The 19,845-nt window shown below is 37.9% G+C and overlaps 1 protein-coding gene across 8 annotated transcripts in view; it reads left to right on the top strand.

Annotated features, from left to right (window-relative positions):
- The window catches only part of TRAPPC8 (trafficking protein particle complex subunit 8), a 106,804-nt gene that overhangs the window by 84,878 nt on the left and 2,081 nt on the right, over window positions 1-19,845 (top strand). For 4 of the 8 annotated variants that reach the window (XM_039524646.1, XM_039524645.1, XM_039524642.1 and 1 more), the window contains 5 exons: window positions 2,771-2,950; window positions 5,447-5,548; window positions 15,040-15,087; window positions 16,598-16,743; window positions 19,185-19,274. In XM_039524646.1, the coding sequence (XP_039380580.1) occupies window positions 2,771-2,950; window positions 5,447-5,548; window positions 15,040-15,087; window positions 16,598-16,743; window positions 19,185-19,274 (566 nt within the window). The remainder of the gene's footprint in view (window positions 1-2,770; window positions 2,951-5,446; window positions 5,549-15,039; window positions 15,088-16,597; window positions 16,744-19,184; window positions 19,275-19,845) is intronic. The other 4 variants (XM_039524648.1, XM_039524647.1, XM_039524649.1 and 1 more) reach the window with 1 other exon arrangement.

The raw sequence follows: 19,845 nt of genomic DNA, 5'->3' as shown, positions 1-19,845 counted from the left end.
ATATAACGCGGTAAAGCAGTGCTCGGGGGGGGGGGGGGGGGCGTGTACCTAGACCAGGGTATTGTCCATCGTCTCCATCAAAGTTCAAGCCTCAATTTGGGTATCGTTAAGGGCAATGAAAGTGGCTTTCTTGGTTAAATTGATCGGGCCTGCAGAATAACATTCGAGGTGTTATTACCCCATATATAGACTTTGCAGCCTTAATATTTTTAATGGTGTTTTGGTTTTTTTTTAAGTTTGCTATTTTAAACACATAGGAAGTTGTATCCTGATTTAATCATAGGAACCATAGTATTGCTATCACCAAGAGCTCAAAAATGAGTCTGGCCTAAAAAAAAAAATCAGGAGGCCCAATTTTTGGGTTTTTTTTGCTTCTGGTTTCTAAGTTTTCGGTGTGCACTCGGGACACAATTTTAAACTCTTCTCTAACCATGAGGGCTAAATGTTTTTTTAAATGAAAGTTGAGATTTCATATAGTCAGAACTGCAGGATGGGGAAACCTTAAGGAAAACATCAAATGCAACATTTTAGCCATATTGATGCCTTCAAGAGTCATCAGCAAGGCTGGAACCTTTAGCCCTACAGCACAGGCCTGTCTCTCTTGAGCAATGAAGTAACAAATAGCAGTAGTTAGTAGTTTGTCTTCCTCTGTATCAGTGTTTCTCAACTTTTTTTTGACCAGCTTGCTGCCTTCCTTAACTGTGTCACAGAGGTGCATGGACTGGTCATTGAGAAACACAGTTCTATATGGACCAGCCACTAGAGAGGGATGAGACCTAGATTTTACCAGTGGGTTTCACAGCGATTTGCATAAGTGTCTCTGGTCTCAGTTCTGGTGTCTGGCCCCCAGGAAACAATTGCAGTGTCCTGCTCAGCTCCTGCTGCCCAGACACTGAGCCTGCTCATTCATTCTGTGGGGATTATGTATGCACAGTCTAGTCACCACATAGAAGATCTGTGGGGATGGAGCATGTTCATTGCTGATCGAATCTTTGGAGAAATTAGCTGCCAAACTCTAACAAACCTCTAATGAGCATGAGTGAACTGTGATATTCAGGCTTGTAACTTGGCCAGATTTTCCTGGGGATAGCAAACAGCACATCCTTGTCAAAAATCATGCTTTGCTCCAAATCATAGGAGTGCTAGAGCTTCCCATAAAAATGGCTGAAATAATGTAATAAGGGTAAAATATGGGTATGCACGAAAACAAAAGGGGTATTCTTAATTCTGGTTAGCTAACTAGAGTTGGTTAACTTGAGGTAAAAGCCTAGTGAAGACAGGGCAGTTGTAATGTTTACATGAGTTAGCAGGTAGTTAAAGCCTGTTGGGGAATCCCAAACCATAATCAGTTCAATAGGGCAGGCTATCATTTGGAATAGTGGCCACAGCCCCTCATTTTCCCCCTTGGTCATGGGATAGAACTGGACCATCTGCACTGATACAGTCTCGCATGATATTCTTATCAATAAACTAGGCAAATATAACTTAGATGGGGCTACTATAAGGTGGGTGCATAACTGGCTGGATAACTGTACTCAGAGAGTAGTTATTAATGGTTACCAATCCTGCTGGAAAGGTATAACAAGTGGGGTTCCGCAGGGGTCTGTTTTGGGACCGGCTCTGTTCAATATCTTCATCAACGCCTTAGATATTGGCATAGAAAGTACGCTTATTAAGTTTGCAGATGATACCAAAGTGGGAGGGATTGCAACTGCTTTGGAGGATAGGGTCATAATTCAAAATGATCTGGACAAATTGGAGAAATGGTCTGAGGTAAACAGGATGACGTTTAACAAAGACAAATGGAAAGTGCTCCACTTAGGAAGGAACACTCAGTTTCACACATACAGAATGGGAAGAGACTGTCTAGGAAGGAGTACAGCAGAAAGGGATCTAGGGGTTATAGTGGACCACAAGCTAAATATGAGTCAACAATGTGATGCTGTTGCAAAAAAAAGCAAATATGACTCTGGGATGCATTAACAGGTGTGTTGTGAGCAAGACACGAGAAGTCATTCTTCCGCTCTACTCTGCACTGGTTAGGCCTCAGCTGGAGTATTGTGTCCAGTTCTGGGCACCGCATTTCAAGAAAGATGTGGAAAAATTGGAGAGGGTCCAGAGAAGAGTAACAAGAATAATTAAAGGTCTTGAGAACGTGACCTATGAAGCAAGGCTGAAAGAATTGGGTTTGTTTAGTTTGGAAAAGAGAAGACGGAGAGGGGACATGATAGCAGTTTTCAGGTATCTAAAAGGGTGTCATGAGGAGGGAGAAAACTTGTTCACCTTAGCCTCTAAGGATAGAACAAGAAGCAATGGGCTTAAACTGCAGCAAGGGAAGTTTACGTTGGACATTAAGAAAAAGTTCCTAACTGTCAGGGTGGTTAAACATGGGAATAAACTGCCTAGGGAGGTTATGGAATCTCCATCTCTGGAGATATTTAAGAGTAGGTTAGATAAATGTCTATCCGGGATGGTCTAGACAGTATTTGGTCCTGCCATGAGGGCAGGGGACTGGACTCGATGACCTCCTGAGGTCCCTTCCAGTCCTGGAATCTATGGATTCCTCTCTTCTACGCTGGCTTATTTAGAGCTGGTATGGAGTTAACTTCTGTGGCACAGAAGGTGTGCAAAAGCCCACATGCATGACTATTTTGCTTACCAAGGAGTTAGTACCGAGAAGCTCCACAATGGAGGAAATTCCACCTTCATGTAATAAACGGATTCAAGTTTATTCTATGTACTGAAAGCAAAATATGTTGTTTTCTTACAGATAATCAGTTCAGCTAGTCCGTGTGCAGACTTTTTTTTCCGAAGCTTATCCTCTGAATTAAAAAGAACACACACACAATCAAATATGTTTCAAGGAGCTGCAAAACAGTCATTTGATGAGGCAGTCAGATTGATACAAAAATGTAGTGAGGTGGATTTGAATATTGTTGTTCTCTGGAAGGTATGTATGGTCTGTTTTCAGTTATCCATATAATAGCTTGATTATGAAACATGATTAGTAGAAAATAAGAGCCAATGAAATTGTTTACATCCAACATAGTGTTCTTGAGATGTACACCTAATTTTCCAGACAAATGTTAGGTTTTGTTTTCATTAAACTTTTAATTTGTCAGAAAACAGGAAATTAAGTTAATTGAAACCACAGTTGGGACAGTATTGAAAGTTATTACTGTAACAGTGAGTAATCAGGAACCATTTTTTGAAACATGTCTAGGATTAAATGTGATTGGCTTAATACTTCAGAGATCCTGTGCCCTCCATATGTGCCTATGTTTCCTGATGGTGAATGAGGCTTTCTTTTTGCAAAGATAGTAAATCAAGTTCTGACCCCTTTGAACCTTACAGAGCCAGAGTCTTTAACTCTCTGGACACACAGGTAGACTCTCCCATACTTTGCTCACATTCTTAAAGGGTTTATTTGAAGTAATGCTCCCACTCACTTTTTAAAGGGGTGGCTCCAATTACCAAATATAAACATTAAAAATGTATCAACATAACAGATTACGCTAAATCTAAATACTGTGTTTGGCAATATAAAATTCCAGCATTTGTTCAGGAGTTTGCATGCTAACTTTTATATGTTGTTTTCACCTCCACGAAGAACCAGACTTTTTCCACTTCAGTTATTGGAGGAATTGTGGAGGGTGAAAGCCTGCTGTTTTCCTCAGTGAACTAGCCCATACATGCAAGACATGTTAGACAGCAGTAGAACACTGCTCGATTCCTGCTTTAGGGTTTCTCTTCCTAGCTCTGGGGGCAGATTGTGGTTACAAACAGTATAGCTAAATGTAACAATGCCCCCATTAGGGATTGTCTTCAGGGACTGAACCTGACGCCTCTGGATGTAAAAACAACCACCTCTACCATTTGAGCTACAAAAACATGACCTGTTACTACAGAAGCAATAGCAGAGCCATAAAATCCTTTATATGGTCTAGCCGTTTACAGATGACATAGAGCCTACTTACCGTTCGTGTGTAACACAGCACCTTTTCTAGGAGTGTTGTTTTTGAAAGACAAAATAGATGAGACTTGACTTCATTATATTAGACCCCTGAGGTTTAGACCCAGCTCTGTCTCAAGTGAGCTTCTGCAAACTGTTACCCTCTGTACAGTGGGGGAATAGAGTGTCCCTCCCAAGGTAGTAGTAAGAGACCTTGATTCATAATGAGTTGTGAAGAGTTCTTATAGAGGGAGTTGTCTGCACTAAAAAAGTGTTGCCTCTTGTAACTACTGACATGCAGCGGCGTTCCAAATGAAGAGTAATTGCAAAAACAGTAAGATTCAAAATTCCTTTATTTGAAATGAAATAAGTGACTGACTTCCCCTGAAGTTCACGATGTGTTCATCTAAGATCTGACTTCAGTGGGAGTCTTGCACTCCGAGGCTGCAGAATAGGACCTTGGTAAACACAGTGGAAGATACAGGTTCCTCCCACCCATGATAGCAGCTTAGAAGCTGCCAGGAGACTTGCATAAAATCTCCCTTAAAATATGTAATATAACAAATTTGTATGGCTTTGCTGAGTGTGAACAAAGCATCAAGCATTAGACAGCTTTGTGAACTTAAACTGTGCTGAACAATCCTCTGACTCATGCAACAGGGCTGTACTGAATTCTACAATTAAACCAGGAATTTATGCTGCAATGTTAACTAAGCACTAACTCTCTTGGTAATCTTTAGTAGTGTTGAAATAATTCTAAAAATATACCACAATGCCAGAATGGAGCAAAACTGATTTAAATAAGAGTATCTACAATGTATCCTAAGATTTTACATAATTCATCTGAGATTTTGTTTAAAGTGAATTTTATTTTTAATTATGTTGTGAAATTCACTGCATACCTAACTCTTCAGTTCCTGGAATTAGAAACATTAAAGCAACACAGAGTGCTTGGCTACACTTGCAAATTTGCAGCGCTGCAGCAGGGTGTGAAAACACACCCTCTGCAGCGCTGCAAATTGCGGCGCTACAAAGCCCCAGTGTACAGCCCAGCCCCCGCCTGGCGGCCGCGCTCCCAGCGCTGTCCACCCCCCCCAGAGGGCTGGAGTGCGGACAGGCGCTGGGAGCTTTTGGCGCTGGCTGCTGCGACTTACATAAGCGCGCGCTGCGCGCTGCGCGCCAGCGCTGGCGCGCCAGCGCCGAAGTTTAGTAGCCAGAGGACTGTTCTAGATGGAATTTATGAATTAGCTCCTTAGCTTTCTACTGCAAAATAATTGCACTTTATTGGAAGGTGACGCGATTCCTTTATTCATAATTTTGTAAATCTGTTGGTAATGATTATGATGTACTTTGAAATATTTCTAAATAAAAGGTGGTATAAATGTAAGATCATTATCACTTCTAAAGTTTGTATTATAAAAAGTGTTATTTGATAACCTTTTGAGGTTTGCAGCAAATTAAGAAATATTAAGTGTCTATTATCTTTGCATTTAGGCATATGTTGTGGAAGACAACAAGCAGCTTATTTTAGAAGGCCAGCATCATGTTGTTCTTCATACAGTAGGGAAGGAGGCTTTTTCCTTTCCTCAAAAGCAGGTAATCCTAATACTTTTTTGTATTAAAAACCTCTTGCTTTACAAAAGCCTTTCCAAAGTGTTCAGTATGTTTCCAAAATGTGTGTATCTAAATAAATTAATGAGATTACCTTGTAAAGGCTTCTGTAGTATTTATTTTGTAAAGTTCTTGTAAGTATACATCTTGTAAGTTAAATCTGCTAATTTTAGACTAATTTCGGCCACATACTTTCAAGTCTGTTAAATGACACAACTATACAAACAAAATTTTCAATGGAAGACTTACATCTAAGGTCTTAAAGCAGTGATTCTCAACCTGTTTACCCTTTGGGACTGCATATGCAGCTGTCTGTGTTATGTGGGCCACAGCCACACAATATTATATACTACCTGTATGGCCCTGAGAATGTCACATGGACAGCAGTGGTGTGCTGATTGGACCACAAGTGGCCCGCAGTCCACGGGCTGAGAACCACTGTCTTAGAGGTTTTCTGCAGCTGCAGTGTAACACAATAAATGTTGAAGAGAGTTAACGTGTAATATTGGATAAGTGTTTTTAACATATAAAAGTGTAAGCAACAGAGGTGATTGTTTGACAAGACATGAATAAAATTTTAATTTTAGATACTATCGTATGGCATAGTTCTTGATTATACTTTGATATAGGCACTGAGGATTCTCTAAATACATGTTTACATATTAGATCTGAATAATGTCTTGGAAGTTGGTGTACTTCAGTGATCTGCTGATAATGGGAATGCCAAGTACATGGAAGTGTGTCGTTGAATGTGCAAGCTTTTTAGTATGTAGAAGCCTAATTAAACATAATATAGGATATTCAGACAAATCTATTAAGAGCTAAAGTTCAGTGTTTTAACACTTACAGGCTTTACTTAATTTTTTAGTGGCATTAATTGCTGGACCTCAAAATGATTAACAAGTTCATGTTAAAGGAAAAAAGGCAGTAAGCTCATGACTCATGTAGATGAGAAGTAACTGCATAATTGTCTTAAACAAATTACTTCCTGAGTTTTGTTGCAGGATTAAAATTCAACTGGATGAATTACATTCAGAGCTCTTAATACAATATTAAGTTAGTACAATTCTTATGCTAACATGCTGATTTCTCTATTGCCTCTTAATAAAGTATTAAGTATTATACTGTATTGTATTAAGAGGCAATAGAGAAGTCAGCATGTTAGTATAAGAAAGGTACCTGGTAATATAGTAGTAGTGAAACTTGGGTGAGTTCCCTCTGGCACAAAAAACCCCCAATCAACTCGGGATAAAATAAAATAAGTTGATTCCAAAATAAGGATCTTGAGTTTTGCTGCACTAAGGGATTAAATAAAAATGCTTGAATCTTTTGTATTCTGATGTATTTTGTGCACTAGTGTAGCTTTCCCTGTGAAACTTAGCAGAGTTATGAGAATTAATAGAATTATCAGAGGAAATAGCTTGAGAAACTGGCAAATTGAATTGAGAGAGAAATCAATAAAATCTTTCACCGTTGTAATTAAATTTTAAAATATCTGTTCTCACTGATATCACAAAAACAGCTATAGATGAAAATGAATAATTTGGGTCTGCAACAAACCAGTGAGTGTGTGTGTGCGCAGCATTGGTAGTCATAAGAATTAGTAGTGTACAAAACTGTATTAACTCAAAGTGTAATACTGAACACATGAATAGTCCAGTGTATTTGTGAATGTGAAGAAGAATTTAAAACAATGTGCAAGGTAAAGGTAGGTGAGTCTCAGTAACTAAAAGTTAAATAACACTATCCTGCCCGTTTTTGTTTACGTGTTAGCTATCTGTTTTCTAATTGCATCTGAAGGCAGATATGGTTATCTATCTAGATATGTACATAGCCCATGTCAGTGTAGCAGCTGAAGATGTAATGAATTTGTCCTCACAACCCTTCTATGGGATGTATTAACTCCATTTTATAGATTGGAAAATGAGACCTAGAGTAAGTGGCTTGCCTTGTGTCTCATAGCAAGTCTGTGACAGATTTGGAAGTTGAACCCTGGTCTCCCTGGGTTCCAGTCCAGTACCTCACCTGTAAGAGCATCTTTCCTCTGTGGTATCCAAATTCCATTTATGCTTAAGAGGAGCAGGCTTCCAAGTTCTTAACCATTTCATATCAAAAAGCTTGTATTTTTGTCATTAGTGTCTTGTAACTGGTCAGCACTTTTAATCTATCTATTATGTAGATATTTCACTATTTTATCTAAAATTGTACACATTATAACGTCTTTCGTTCTTGTGTAATCCTTATGCATAGATTTTGTGACTACTGAAACAAACCTCTGCCATGCTGAAAAGTAGCTTCGTTTTGAGAAATGCCTGAACCATTTTTTACTGAATCTTACCCCCAAAAAAATTCAGCCCTGAGCAGACATCTGGCATGGAAAACTCTCAAATTTAAGCTACTTTGCCTTAAATTCACACCTGAAACCAATGGCTTACAAGTGTTGGGCAACCTTGACTATAGGCCTCACTGTCTGTAACTGAATAGAAGAGATTACAAGGTAGAACCATGCTGCTCAGGGAGAAATTATTCAGCCATAGTTCTAGGGGGTCTCAGAGGAATTGAGCTACAATAAAGCAGTCATGGTGCCATTTTATTCATGGTTTGTGTTGAGAGTTTCTCAATTACCAATGATGCTAAACTGAGAACATATAATTGCCTTTTCAGTTGCCAGCAGGAGATTATCATCCACAACTGACTGAACCATAGTAATTTTCAAGAAGACTGTAAAACCAAGATGTGACAACATGGAGTCCATAATAATTCCAGCAGAACTCTAAAAAAACTTAGTGTTATCCTGGACCTGATCAAATTCCAGTATGAATAATTGCATATTACCTGACTGATTAAATTGCACTTGCAACATCAAATGGATACATTTCCTTCCCTAAACTTTTGGCCATAAAATTAGGACTTCTAAATCACTCTTCGCTATCCTAGCTAGCACAAGAGTAATAAAATCATATGCTTCAGGGCATAGCCTTTTCCCTGTGGAAATCAAAGATTTTTCCCCTCATATGTACAGTATTTTACCACTGTCTGTGTATGCATTACGAGGAGACAGGATTTTTGCTTTCATATTATACATTAGGTTTTGGTTACTGTTGGATGCAGAATATTGCACTAGATCATATCTTATTTGGCACATCTTAGTCCTAATATTTTGTTCTAATAAGTTATAAATAGAAATTACAACTGACAGTGCTGCTACATCCATGTGCTGTGCTCTGACGCATCTAATGTTGCTAAGCAACATTGCTTTTTAAAAACTTGATTCACGTGCAGTAGTGTAGCAGTCTCTTTAATGAACAGACAGTTTTGAATCTGTTTATCCCCTTGGCTTTCCCCACTCCTCCAAGTCTACACGTGAGAAACTGCTCTTGAGATAAAATTAGAATCAAAGAATGCCAAATGTAGCTTATTCCTTTGAGCAGCCCAAAAAAGAGAGGCGGGGGTGGGAAGAAAAAAAACTAGGCCAGATGTGATTGAGTTCTTAAAGAACTAAGTGATACAATACAGTTTCTAGCAATAATACAAAGTAGAAATTAGAAATAGGAACTTATGAATATAAACTGAGGATTGGGTTTTTATTTATAAAACAGAATCCATTCAAGCAAACTACTAATACAGCCAAACATGTGAATAGAGATGTTATGGTAAAAGCTGTCTGGCCTACAAAATTACAAGCTTCGGCAATAAACCTAGAATGTGTACACACACTTCTTATATATTTTATATATATATATGTGTGTGTGTGTGTGTTCATGCTCTACTGTTGCCTTAGACATCCTAATACTGAACCAGCTATGCCCACTAATACGTAACATTTTTAGACAAATATCCATCTATGAAGATACTTATTATAGGATAGGAATTACTGCAATTCAGTGAAAAATAGGTATTTGTAGGAACCTTCCTTTCCACTGCCTCTAACACTGCCATAGTGGAGCTCTTTTTAGCACTTGGAGTCTTACCTGTTGTCTTCATCTGCAGTGACCAATTAGCTTTAGCTAGCCAAAGCTCAAAATGTGGCTACTCCCAATCTATAATTGCCCGGGCTCACTTTAGTTTTCAACAGCTTCATCCTCCTCCCCCTTTGTTTCCCAACCTACAGTAACCTGAAATCCTTTAATTTTTAATTTTCCACATTCAAGTTCAGCCACTTCTCCATATTATAATATTCCTTACTGTTTGTCTAAGCATTTTTCTCTTGATCACATGGGTAGAAATTCAAGCTAAAGGAATCTCAAGACAAGAAAATAATAGATTGGAAGGGGATTGGGCTGCATAATGTTGCAATTTTAATTAAAAGTAGGGTTCTCAATTGTAGTCAATTCAAGCAATTAATTACAAAATTAACTTGATAAAAAATTAATCAGTTTTAATCACAGTTAATATAATACCAATTTAAAAAATATTTATAATTTAATGTTTTTCTACATTTTCAAATATATTGATTTCAGTTACAACACAGAATACAAAATGTACAGTGCTCACTTTATATTTTTATTACAAATATTGCACTATAAAAAAGATAAACAAAAGAAATATTTTTCAGTTCACCTCATGTAAATACTGTAATGCAGTCTTTTTTTGTGAAAGTGCAACTTACAAATGTAGATTTTTTTTGTAACATAACTTCACTCAAAAACAAACAATGTAAAACTTTAGAGCATGCAAGTCCATTTAATCCTACTTCTTGTTCAGCCAATTGCTAAGACAAACAAATTTGTTTACATTTACGGGAGCTGCCTGTTTCTTATTTACAATGTCACCTGAAAGTGAGAATCGGTATTCACATGGCTCTTTTGTAGCCAGCATTGCAAGATATTTGCATGCCAGATATGCTAAACATTCATACACCCCTTCATGCTTTCACCACCATTCCAGAAGACATGCTTCCATGCTGATGACTGGTTCTGCACAATAACGATCCAAAGGTTTAGCATTTCAAGCCTCTGCCATACACTTAAATACAGGTAGTATCTCAGACTGTGGCCTTGCCTAGGCTTGGATTTAAAGATATTGTTTTTAGCTCTTCACTAAGCTTTAATTCTGCCAGCTTAGCACAAGTTAAAGGTAGTGTCCCTTAACTATAGTAGACTCTTAAAATGTGTCAGCACATGTTAGCTAACATATGCTAATATCACCCCTTTAAATCCAAGTCTAGACAAGACCAAAGCAATTTGGAGCAATTTGGTTAGAGAAGGGAACCTTGGGGCAAAAACTGGTAGCTATGAAGTGGCTATTTGTAAGTTATCAGAGGGAGGAGGTAGCTTGTGCCAGTGAAGCTTCATATATGAGATAGGAAATTAGAGGATAAAATTGGGTATTAATGATGGGGTGTTCAGGCTAAACATAATTTATAAGAAAGAGGATGTTACAAATAGATCAACACTTTTGGTCTATTCTTGCTATAGGAAGAACGGAGGAGATCTCCCCCCTAGTACCCACTTTGAGACAAATACTTTGAGGTTGCCATTTTTATATTGTGGGTATTAGTATACTATTATACCAATATTTATTAGAGGGTTCTTTACAACATGGGCACACCAGTAAAATGGGTTCCTCTGAGTTTGGTTTTTAATAGCTAAAAAAAATGCACTTTTCAGAGCCCAATCGCTCTCATAAACTCTCAGATTCTCCCGATATTTCCAGTTTCTCCAGATCCCTTTATTTTTGTTCTCACTGTCACTTTACAGCACTTAAAATCTGGGCTTTTTCCTTTCCTCTGTAGCTCTTGCTTCCTCTGTCCCACTGTTCAGTCATAGTCAATTGGCTCAAGAGCCTTCTCTTTGCAGCCCTTGCAGCCTTCCTATTTATCTCAATCTTTCAAACTCAGCTAAGAGCATGTATTTTTCTCCTTGGAACTGCATGAGACTTGTGTAAAATTATATTGAGAATTATTTTTGCTAAATACATCAGTTAATTTTAAAAACAAGTATTTTTAACATTATCCGGAAAAGGTGTAAATAGCACATAGACATCGCCAAGTGACTGGGAGGCATTGTCATTGAAATCTATAGACTTGAAGGTGCCCAACACCTCTTGAGATCATGTTCATTGTACAAAAACTTCAAACTGGTTTAAATAGTTGAAGGTGAATGTGTTTTTAAGAAAGCTTCTACCTACTTTTTGGCACCCATCTTGTTGAAAAGCAGCACCTTTTGACACTTATTTGGGAGACCTTTACAAGTGTACCAAGTCTGCTTTAATACTGACTTAACAGTTTAAACGTGGTTTGAACACACTAATTCTTAGACTTGGTATAAGCCAATATTAATGCAGGATGGAGATTCTAGTATGGTTACAAAAAAATATTCTAAAACCACGCTGAAGAAAGCAGCATAAGGTACATGGTCATTAGTAGTACAGGTGAGGGTAAACTCATTTGAAATACAAGCAACAGAGATCAGGTATTAGCAAAGAGCTTTACATTTTTCTCAGTAAAATTAAAAATGTGTTTTTCAGTTAATCTGAAGTTGAATGGTAACCATGTTTCCAATGTTAACTATATGAATCCTTTTTCAGGCCAACATTCATGGATGGGATTTTTCAATTTTTGTGATTCATTTGCCTAACAAAGGGGTTTCTTAGCTTCATCGTTCTGATACAGCAGTTATTCTCACAATTAATAGGAGGAATAGTAGTTTTATATTTGAATGTTCCCATTCCCATTGGTTTTTAGGAGGGTAATTGTGGGAGGTAATATAATTGGTTCCTTTAGTGCTGGCTTGTAATATTGAACAACTCATTTTCAAAAACTAATTTAGAACAAGTCGGATGATCCTGATTGTCCACATCTTTTTTGACTCCCACCATTCATATCATTTATGGTAAAAACCCATTCTGCCTGCCTCTTCACAAGATGCTTACGCACTAGTCTGGAGTGGACAGTTACGATTTAAAGTTCAAAACATTTGTGAGTTTAAGTCAGTAGCCAGAATTTATTTCATCTGGGTATGAATCTGTTTTTATCAAATTTACATGAATGGGATTACATGAGAAAGTTAGTGCTATTAGCAATAGAGTGTATATTTTAGCCATAGTATTTTGTTTTGAAGATTGTTTTTGAGTTTATAGAAAGCGTCTTGTTGTTTTAACAGAATTATTGATATTAGTTCCAAGTATCAGAGGGGTAGCTGTGTTAGTCTGTATCCACAAAAACAATGAGGAGTCCAGTGGCATCTTAAAGACTAACCGATTTATTTGGCCATAAGCTTTCATGAGTAAAAAAAACCCACTTCAGATGTATGGAGTGAAAATTAGATACAGGGATAAATATACTGGCACATGATGAGAAGGGAGTTAACTTACAAGTGGAGAACCAGTGTTGACAAGGCCAATTCAGTCAGGGTGGATGTGGTCCACCCCCAATAATGTTGGCATACTGTGGGGTTATGCGGGTACCCATAGCATTTTTATGGCTGACTTAGAATAGTGCTCTACATTGATGACATCTTCATCATATGGACCCATGGGAAGGAGGCCCTTGAAGAATTCCACCTGGATTTCAACAATTTCCACCCTACCATCAGTCTCAGCCTGAACCAGTCCGCACTTCCTGGACACTACAGTGCAACATTTGGAGGTGTGGCAGGACCCAGGCCAGTCCACTTCCTGGACACTACAGTGCAAATAAGTGATGGTCACATAATCACCACCCTATACCGGAAACCTACTGACTGCTATACTTACCTACATGCCTCCAGTTTCCATCCAGGACACATCACACGATCCACTGTCTACAGCCAAGCCCTAAGATACAACCACATTTGGTCCAATCCCTCAGACAAACACCTACAAGATCTTTATCAAGCATTCTTAAAACTACAATACCCACCTGGGGAAGTGAGGGAACAGATTGACAGAGCAAGATGGGTACCCAGAAGTCACCTACCATAGGACAGGCCCAACAAGGAAAATAACACAACACCACTGGCCATCACGTACAGCCCCCAGTTAAAACAGCTCCAGCACATCATCAGCTATCTACAACCTATCCTGGAAAATGATCCCTAACTCTCACAGACCTGGGAAGACAGGCCAGTCTTCGCTTACAGACAGCCCCCCAACCAGAAACACATACTCACCAGCAGCTACACACCAGACAACAGAAACACTAATCCAGGAACCAATCCCTGTAACAAACCCTGTTGCCTACTCTAGCAACACCATCAGAGGACTCAACCACACCATCAGGGGCTCGTTCACCTGCACATCTTCTAATGTGATATATACCATTATGTGCCAGCAATGCCTCTCTGCCTTGTACAGTGGCCAAACGGGACAGTCTCTACATAAATGGACACAAATCAGACATCAGGAATGGTAACATACAAAAGCCAGTAGGAGACACTTCAATCTCCCTGGACATTCTATAACAGATTTAAAAGTAGCCACCCTTCAACAAAAAAACTTCAAAAACAGACTTCAAAGAGAAACCACAGAGCTACAATTCATTTGCAAACTTAACACCATTAATTTGAGTTTGAATAGGGACTGGGAGTGGCTGGCTCACTACAAAAGCAATTTTCCATCTTGGTATTAACACCTCCTCATCAATTCTTGGGAGTGGACCACATCCACTCTGACTGAATTGGCCTTGTCAACACTGGTTCTCCACTTATAAGGTAACTTCCTTCTCTTTATGTGCCAGTATGTTTATGCCTGTATCTGTAATTTTCACTCCATGCATCTGAAGAAGTGTGGGGAGGGGGTTAACCCACGAAAGTTTATTCCCAAATAAACCTGTTAGTCTTTAATGTGCCACCAGACTCCTCATTATTGATATTATTGGAATTCTATTTAAATTTGTTTCTGAGAACAGAGATTACTTTTTCTTACAAGTTGACAATTGTATGGTTTATGCAGTGTTGTTGTAGCCTTTTTTGTCCCAAGATATTAGAAAGCCAAGGTGGGTGAAGTAATATCTTTTAATTGGGCTAACAGAAGTTGGTCTCGTAAAAGATATTACCTCACCCACCTTGTCTCTTTAATTGTATGGTTTCTTATCTAGATTTTCCTAAACTCTCCAGATTGCTTAAAAAGGAAACTCAGTGAGATGTTAGTGGAGAGCAGCTCTCTGAGTGCTTGTGCTTTGAAAGCCTTTCCTCCCAAATATAAAAACTGTGGGTGGAATCCAGGCCCTATTGAAGTCAATGGGAGTTTTGCCATGACTTCAGCATAGCCAGTATTTCATCCTCTGGTTACAAAGAGAGTTGTCAGCATGATGTCTTATTTAGGAACCAAAAGACTAATCTTAAATCTGGGGTGTTAAATTGTCCAATTTCAATCTGTTGCCAGTCCTTTAGTACCAAGGTAATGTTGCTTTGAACTAAGGGTTTCAAACATGTTAAATTAATCAAATAATGAAATGTAATGATGCCAGACTTAATTTGTCTACATGTTTTTCTGTAACTTATCCTATTGATTTTTGTCTATCTGTTCAGATAAATTTTGATATTTGTTTTTTGTAGGGTTTTAAAAAAATACTCGGGAATTCTGATTGGGAGGACTTGGAACAGGTAACTGACTTTAGGGGGAAAAGCAATTTTTAGGATGTTGATATATGCTATCCAAGATAATATTGAATATTCTCCAATTAGATAAATTTTCTAACCTTCCCTCCCCGCTCTCCATGGAGTCGTATAGTCTCTAAATATAGCCAGTGTTACACATGGTGTCACCTTTCAGCAAGATGGATTCCATTACAGCAGGACCCGAAATGCCAACTGAATTAAAAAGATAGTTTCCAACTATATTCCATTGTTAAGAAGAATATTTTTCTTGCTTCTTGAGCATTTAGGTTGCTGGTCTGAATGCAGCAAATTACCTTTGGTTTAAAGGGCATAATTTTTTTTTTCAAGCATATGCTGTTATCTGATGACCTATGTCTAGTACAACCAGACCTGGGGATGCTACTATAATGCAAATAATTATTTAAATTTCCTGGGTGAAATTCTAACACCATTGAAGTCAGTGGCAAAGCTCCCATTGACTTTAGTGGTGGCTGGGATTTTCCCTGCTATCTTTTATTGACTCAAGTCACAATCTCAATGTGTTTCTCATAGTGTTTTGTCTTCAGTATTTTAAGAAATTGTTGTAATATAAGTTGTTGACACAAGCGTAGCAATAAGCTAAGAATACTGTAACTGTTTCTAAGTGTAGTGCAGAAATGGGATTAATCAATCAACTCCTTGTACTTAGCAGCTGCTGACGTTCATTACTGTGAGTGCATTTTATGGCACTAATTATTGACTCTGCATCAACGGTTCATAAGTGAATGAGGAAAGCTAACCCCTCATCAGTAACTTTTTGATTGGAGTAGATAACAGACTGGATGGTGTTGGACAAGTACCATATCATCTAGCTTCTGGACCAGATGCAGCCAGCATGATGCACTGAAGTTACACCTTTCCACATCATCTAATCTCCTCTGTCCTGGAGGTTGTACTCCACCACCTGCCTTCCCTTGGGCTTTCCACTATTTGGGAGGGGGAAGGTAGCTTTCATTTCTGGAGGAGCTTCCTAGGGTTCCAGCTTTAGAGATGTACTGTATTAGTACATGTTCCCTTTCCACCCAGTGCCACCCACTTTGGGGCTTTTCTGGCTACCTGTAGTTCCTTGGTGGCAACCTCCCCATGATAGACTTCTCACTGTAGCAGCTTAGGTTTTTTGGGAAAACCCAAGATGAAATTGGTGCAGTCTAAACATTGTTCCATTTTTATTTTACCAGTAATACGTTGGTTTTAAAAAGCAGTTTTGAGAGAAGGAAATTTAATAGTCTGCCTGTGATATAGCACCCTCATCATAAGAATTGCACCACTTCCTCACCTAAAACAGTAAGACACAGTAATTGCCTCCTGTAAACATTGTGACAAAATAGTGTAATCTGTTGGAAGCTACAGTTCTTAGGAGAAAATGGTACCTTCAAGTTAACGTCTGTCTGGTTAATCCCTTGTTGTACAGTGTGTGGTGTTAGTGTATTTATAAAAGTATTTTAAATGAAGTTGTCTGAATATTTTTGTGTTCCAGGAATCACCAGAAATGGTTCTCTTAAAGTTTTTTCGACCAGAAAACACTTCACTACCCACAAGACCAACACCAGAACAGCTTTCTAACCTTATCAAGACTAGTCTTCATTATCCAGAGTCCTTTAATCACTCATTTCATCAAAAAAGGTTTGATTAATGTTAGCTTTTAAAATGTTTCAAGATTCCTTTAGGAAACTATTTTTTTCCATTTCTTTAATAAAAATCCTCTTTAGATTGTGCTCTGTGGAAGGATGAAATAAAGGGATAAAATAAAATTGCCATGAACAAGGAAAAATTCAACACAAACACAAGCTATAAACAAAAAAAAATGATTTTTTTGGTAAATGTATTGATAAAATTGCAACACAATAGCATTTTCTAGCAGTTGAAGATTGGACACATGAAATGAAAATGAAGTACAATAGATCAGAGTAGTCAATTACTTTTTATCAAGATCCAAATTTCTTGGTCAAGGTCCAGACTCCAGAGAAAATAATAATAAAAATACAATAATGATAATAAAATTAAAAGGTTTTGGGGTCCATTCAAACGCATCTGAATTTGGCCCACGGTCTGCCTGTCGATTACTCCTGCTATAGATAATTTTGCTTTAAAAATGAATAGGAATGTTAAGTTAGATAACTCATTAAGTAACTAATGAAAGTAATGATGAAGAAATCTATAATATCTTTCACAGCCTGAGAAAATCACTGCATAAACAGTCTTTAAGAAGTGGGTTGAAAGTGAACACTATATGCTGCAAAATGACAATATTTGAATGAACAGATAAAAGAGCTTCTTGCTCTAGTTATTAATATTTAGTTACAATGTCCGTAGCATATCTTAAATTTTCTAAATGTTAACATGGGTTGGGTATAAAGTATGGCAGGAAAAGGATGTTTAACATGGCTGAAATTGGAGACTTAATGTAGTACCAATGAACTAAAGCACTCGTTCAAAAGATTTTTCATTTTGATAATTTGTGTTCCTGTAGCTTCTACTTTGTGGTTATGCATGTCTCATTGAATTGACAGTCTTGTCAGTTTTTTGGTAAGCATTACACTACAAAAACAAACGGAACTAGTCTAGGTTTCAAATTTAGATTGCTTTGAAATTTTTTACAAAACTTGATATTAATGATTTAATTGTTAGCAAAAAAAATTGTTTTGTTTTTAGAATTTATACATTTCTTGTTGTGCTTTGACAACTTAACTACTACATTCTTATACTAGTACAATAGATATTGAAGTGAAACTAAGTAGCATAAGTGGAATGACGTGCAAAAATGGCTGTTTTAATTATGAGAGCCGCCGCTTATTCAAATAGGGGTCTAATTCTGGTCATATTCCAATTTAGGTTATGTGCTTACTACCTAAATTCCCCCTGCAGTGATCAGCTCTTGAAGGCACTCTTTATTTCCTGTCTTAAAGTGTTTACTGCTAAGCAATCCCAGTGATGCATTTCAGTGGTGAAGTGATACCGCTAGTTCGTGGTCCCCAAACTATGGGGCGCAACCCTCTAGGGGATTGCGGAGGAACTTTTGGAGGTGTGGCAGGACCCAGGCCAGTCCTCATAGGGGGGATGGGGAGGGAGCCACCACCCAGTCCCACTCCTTCCCCAGCTCTACTCCAGCCTGCCCCCAGTGGTGATCTCAGCCCTGCCCCAGTCCCCTACTGTGGCGTGGCTGCGGCTCTACACGCAACCCAGCTGCAGCTCTGCTCCTGACCCCGTCCCCAGCCACAGCTCCATTCCTGACCCAGCCTCGACCCCCTTACCCTTCCTGGGGGCTGGGAGGAGCGGACAGGAGTAGGGGGCATGACCCTGAAAAGTTTTGTGTATAAAGGTGCTGTGGGATCCTTCTGGAAGTAGTGTTCTGTATAAAAGCATTAGTGTTAATTAGTGTATTCAGGTAGAATTCTTCAGGATATTAAATACAAAACAATGCCTACATTTTAAAAAACGACATGCAATAAGTTGGACTCGAATGTCCATACTTCTCCAGCTTGAGTTGAGCATTGTACACCGGCCCTGGCTAAAATACCTGTATTTCTTCAGGCCACTAAAGCAAATAGTTTAAATAGCCCCTTTAGTCAATGGTATGCAGAAGGAGATAAAAGTATATGGAGAGAAAGTGTAAAGATATTGCAGCAACTCAAAATTTAGACCAGCATGTTGGGTCAAATGTTCTTTCACATTCTAAATTTATGAATGCACCTTGCTGTATGATTTTTATAGAAAGCTTGCAAAAATCAAGCTACGCTATGAACTATTGCTTTACCAGGTCTCATTTAGACAAACTGAGGAAATAGTTTCAACACTGACTTATAATTTTTTTTCTCTGAGGTCACAATCATAAATATACTTCAATGAATTTCCTTTTTCAGAAGTAAAAAATGATTATCTAACAGCATGTAAGAGCTGATATTAGACTGTAATAATGTCATACAAAATATCGCTACGTATTTTGATGTTTATATGATAAAGAACGTATGAATTTTTTAAAAATAGATTTGTTCCATTTTGTAATTCTCAAGACTGACCAGTAATATGTATAAATCTTGCATCGTAAAACAATTTTTCTCTTGCAGCCTTTGTTTAGTACCTGTCACTCTTCTACTTTCCAATTGTTCTGAGGCTGATGTTGATGTAATAATTGACTTGCGGCATAAAACAACAAGGTAACAAACTTTTAAATGTTAAATTACAACCAGTTTGATATTTAAGAGATCTCAGGAGCAGTAAATATCACAATCTGATTTTATTTTCATCACTTTATCAAGTGTGTATTAAATGTATCAAATATTTAGGATAGGACTTTCATCCTCACTGTGTTCCCATTGATGTCTGTGGGAGTTTTTCATCATCTCAATGGGAGCATAATTAAGTCAATGTGAGTATTTTTCAAAAACCCATATTCATTTGGAAGTAAAACAGAAATTGATTGTATTGCTAAGAGGGCTGGGGGTAATGACTGGATTATAAAGAAAGGTGAGACAATATTTTTTTTTTTTTTGCTGTTTAAATCTCCTTGTTTTGGGGAAATGTTTCCTACAATGAAGGTATCCGCAAAATGAGAGGAACATCAACAACAGATGCTGTTTTCATTAAAAAAAATTAATTTTGTTTGACACAATTTCTCAGCGGTAAAAAGAGTTCTTTTAAAATACTAAAATATAGTTACTTTCATCTAAAATTCTTTTAAAATGTTGTACAGTAAGAGTGCATTGTTTTTAAACTGTGTAGATAATT

The sequence above is a fragment of the Mauremys reevesii genome, linkage group 2, assembly GCF_016161935.1.
Source record: "Mauremys reevesii isolate NIE-2019 linkage group 2, ASM1616193v1, whole genome shotgun sequence".
Taxonomy (NCBI): domain Eukaryota; kingdom Metazoa; phylum Chordata; order Testudines; family Geoemydidae; genus Mauremys; species Mauremys reevesii.
The sequence above is the reverse complement of the archived record's forward strand: the minus strand, read 5'-3'. Positions and strand labels throughout refer to the sequence as shown.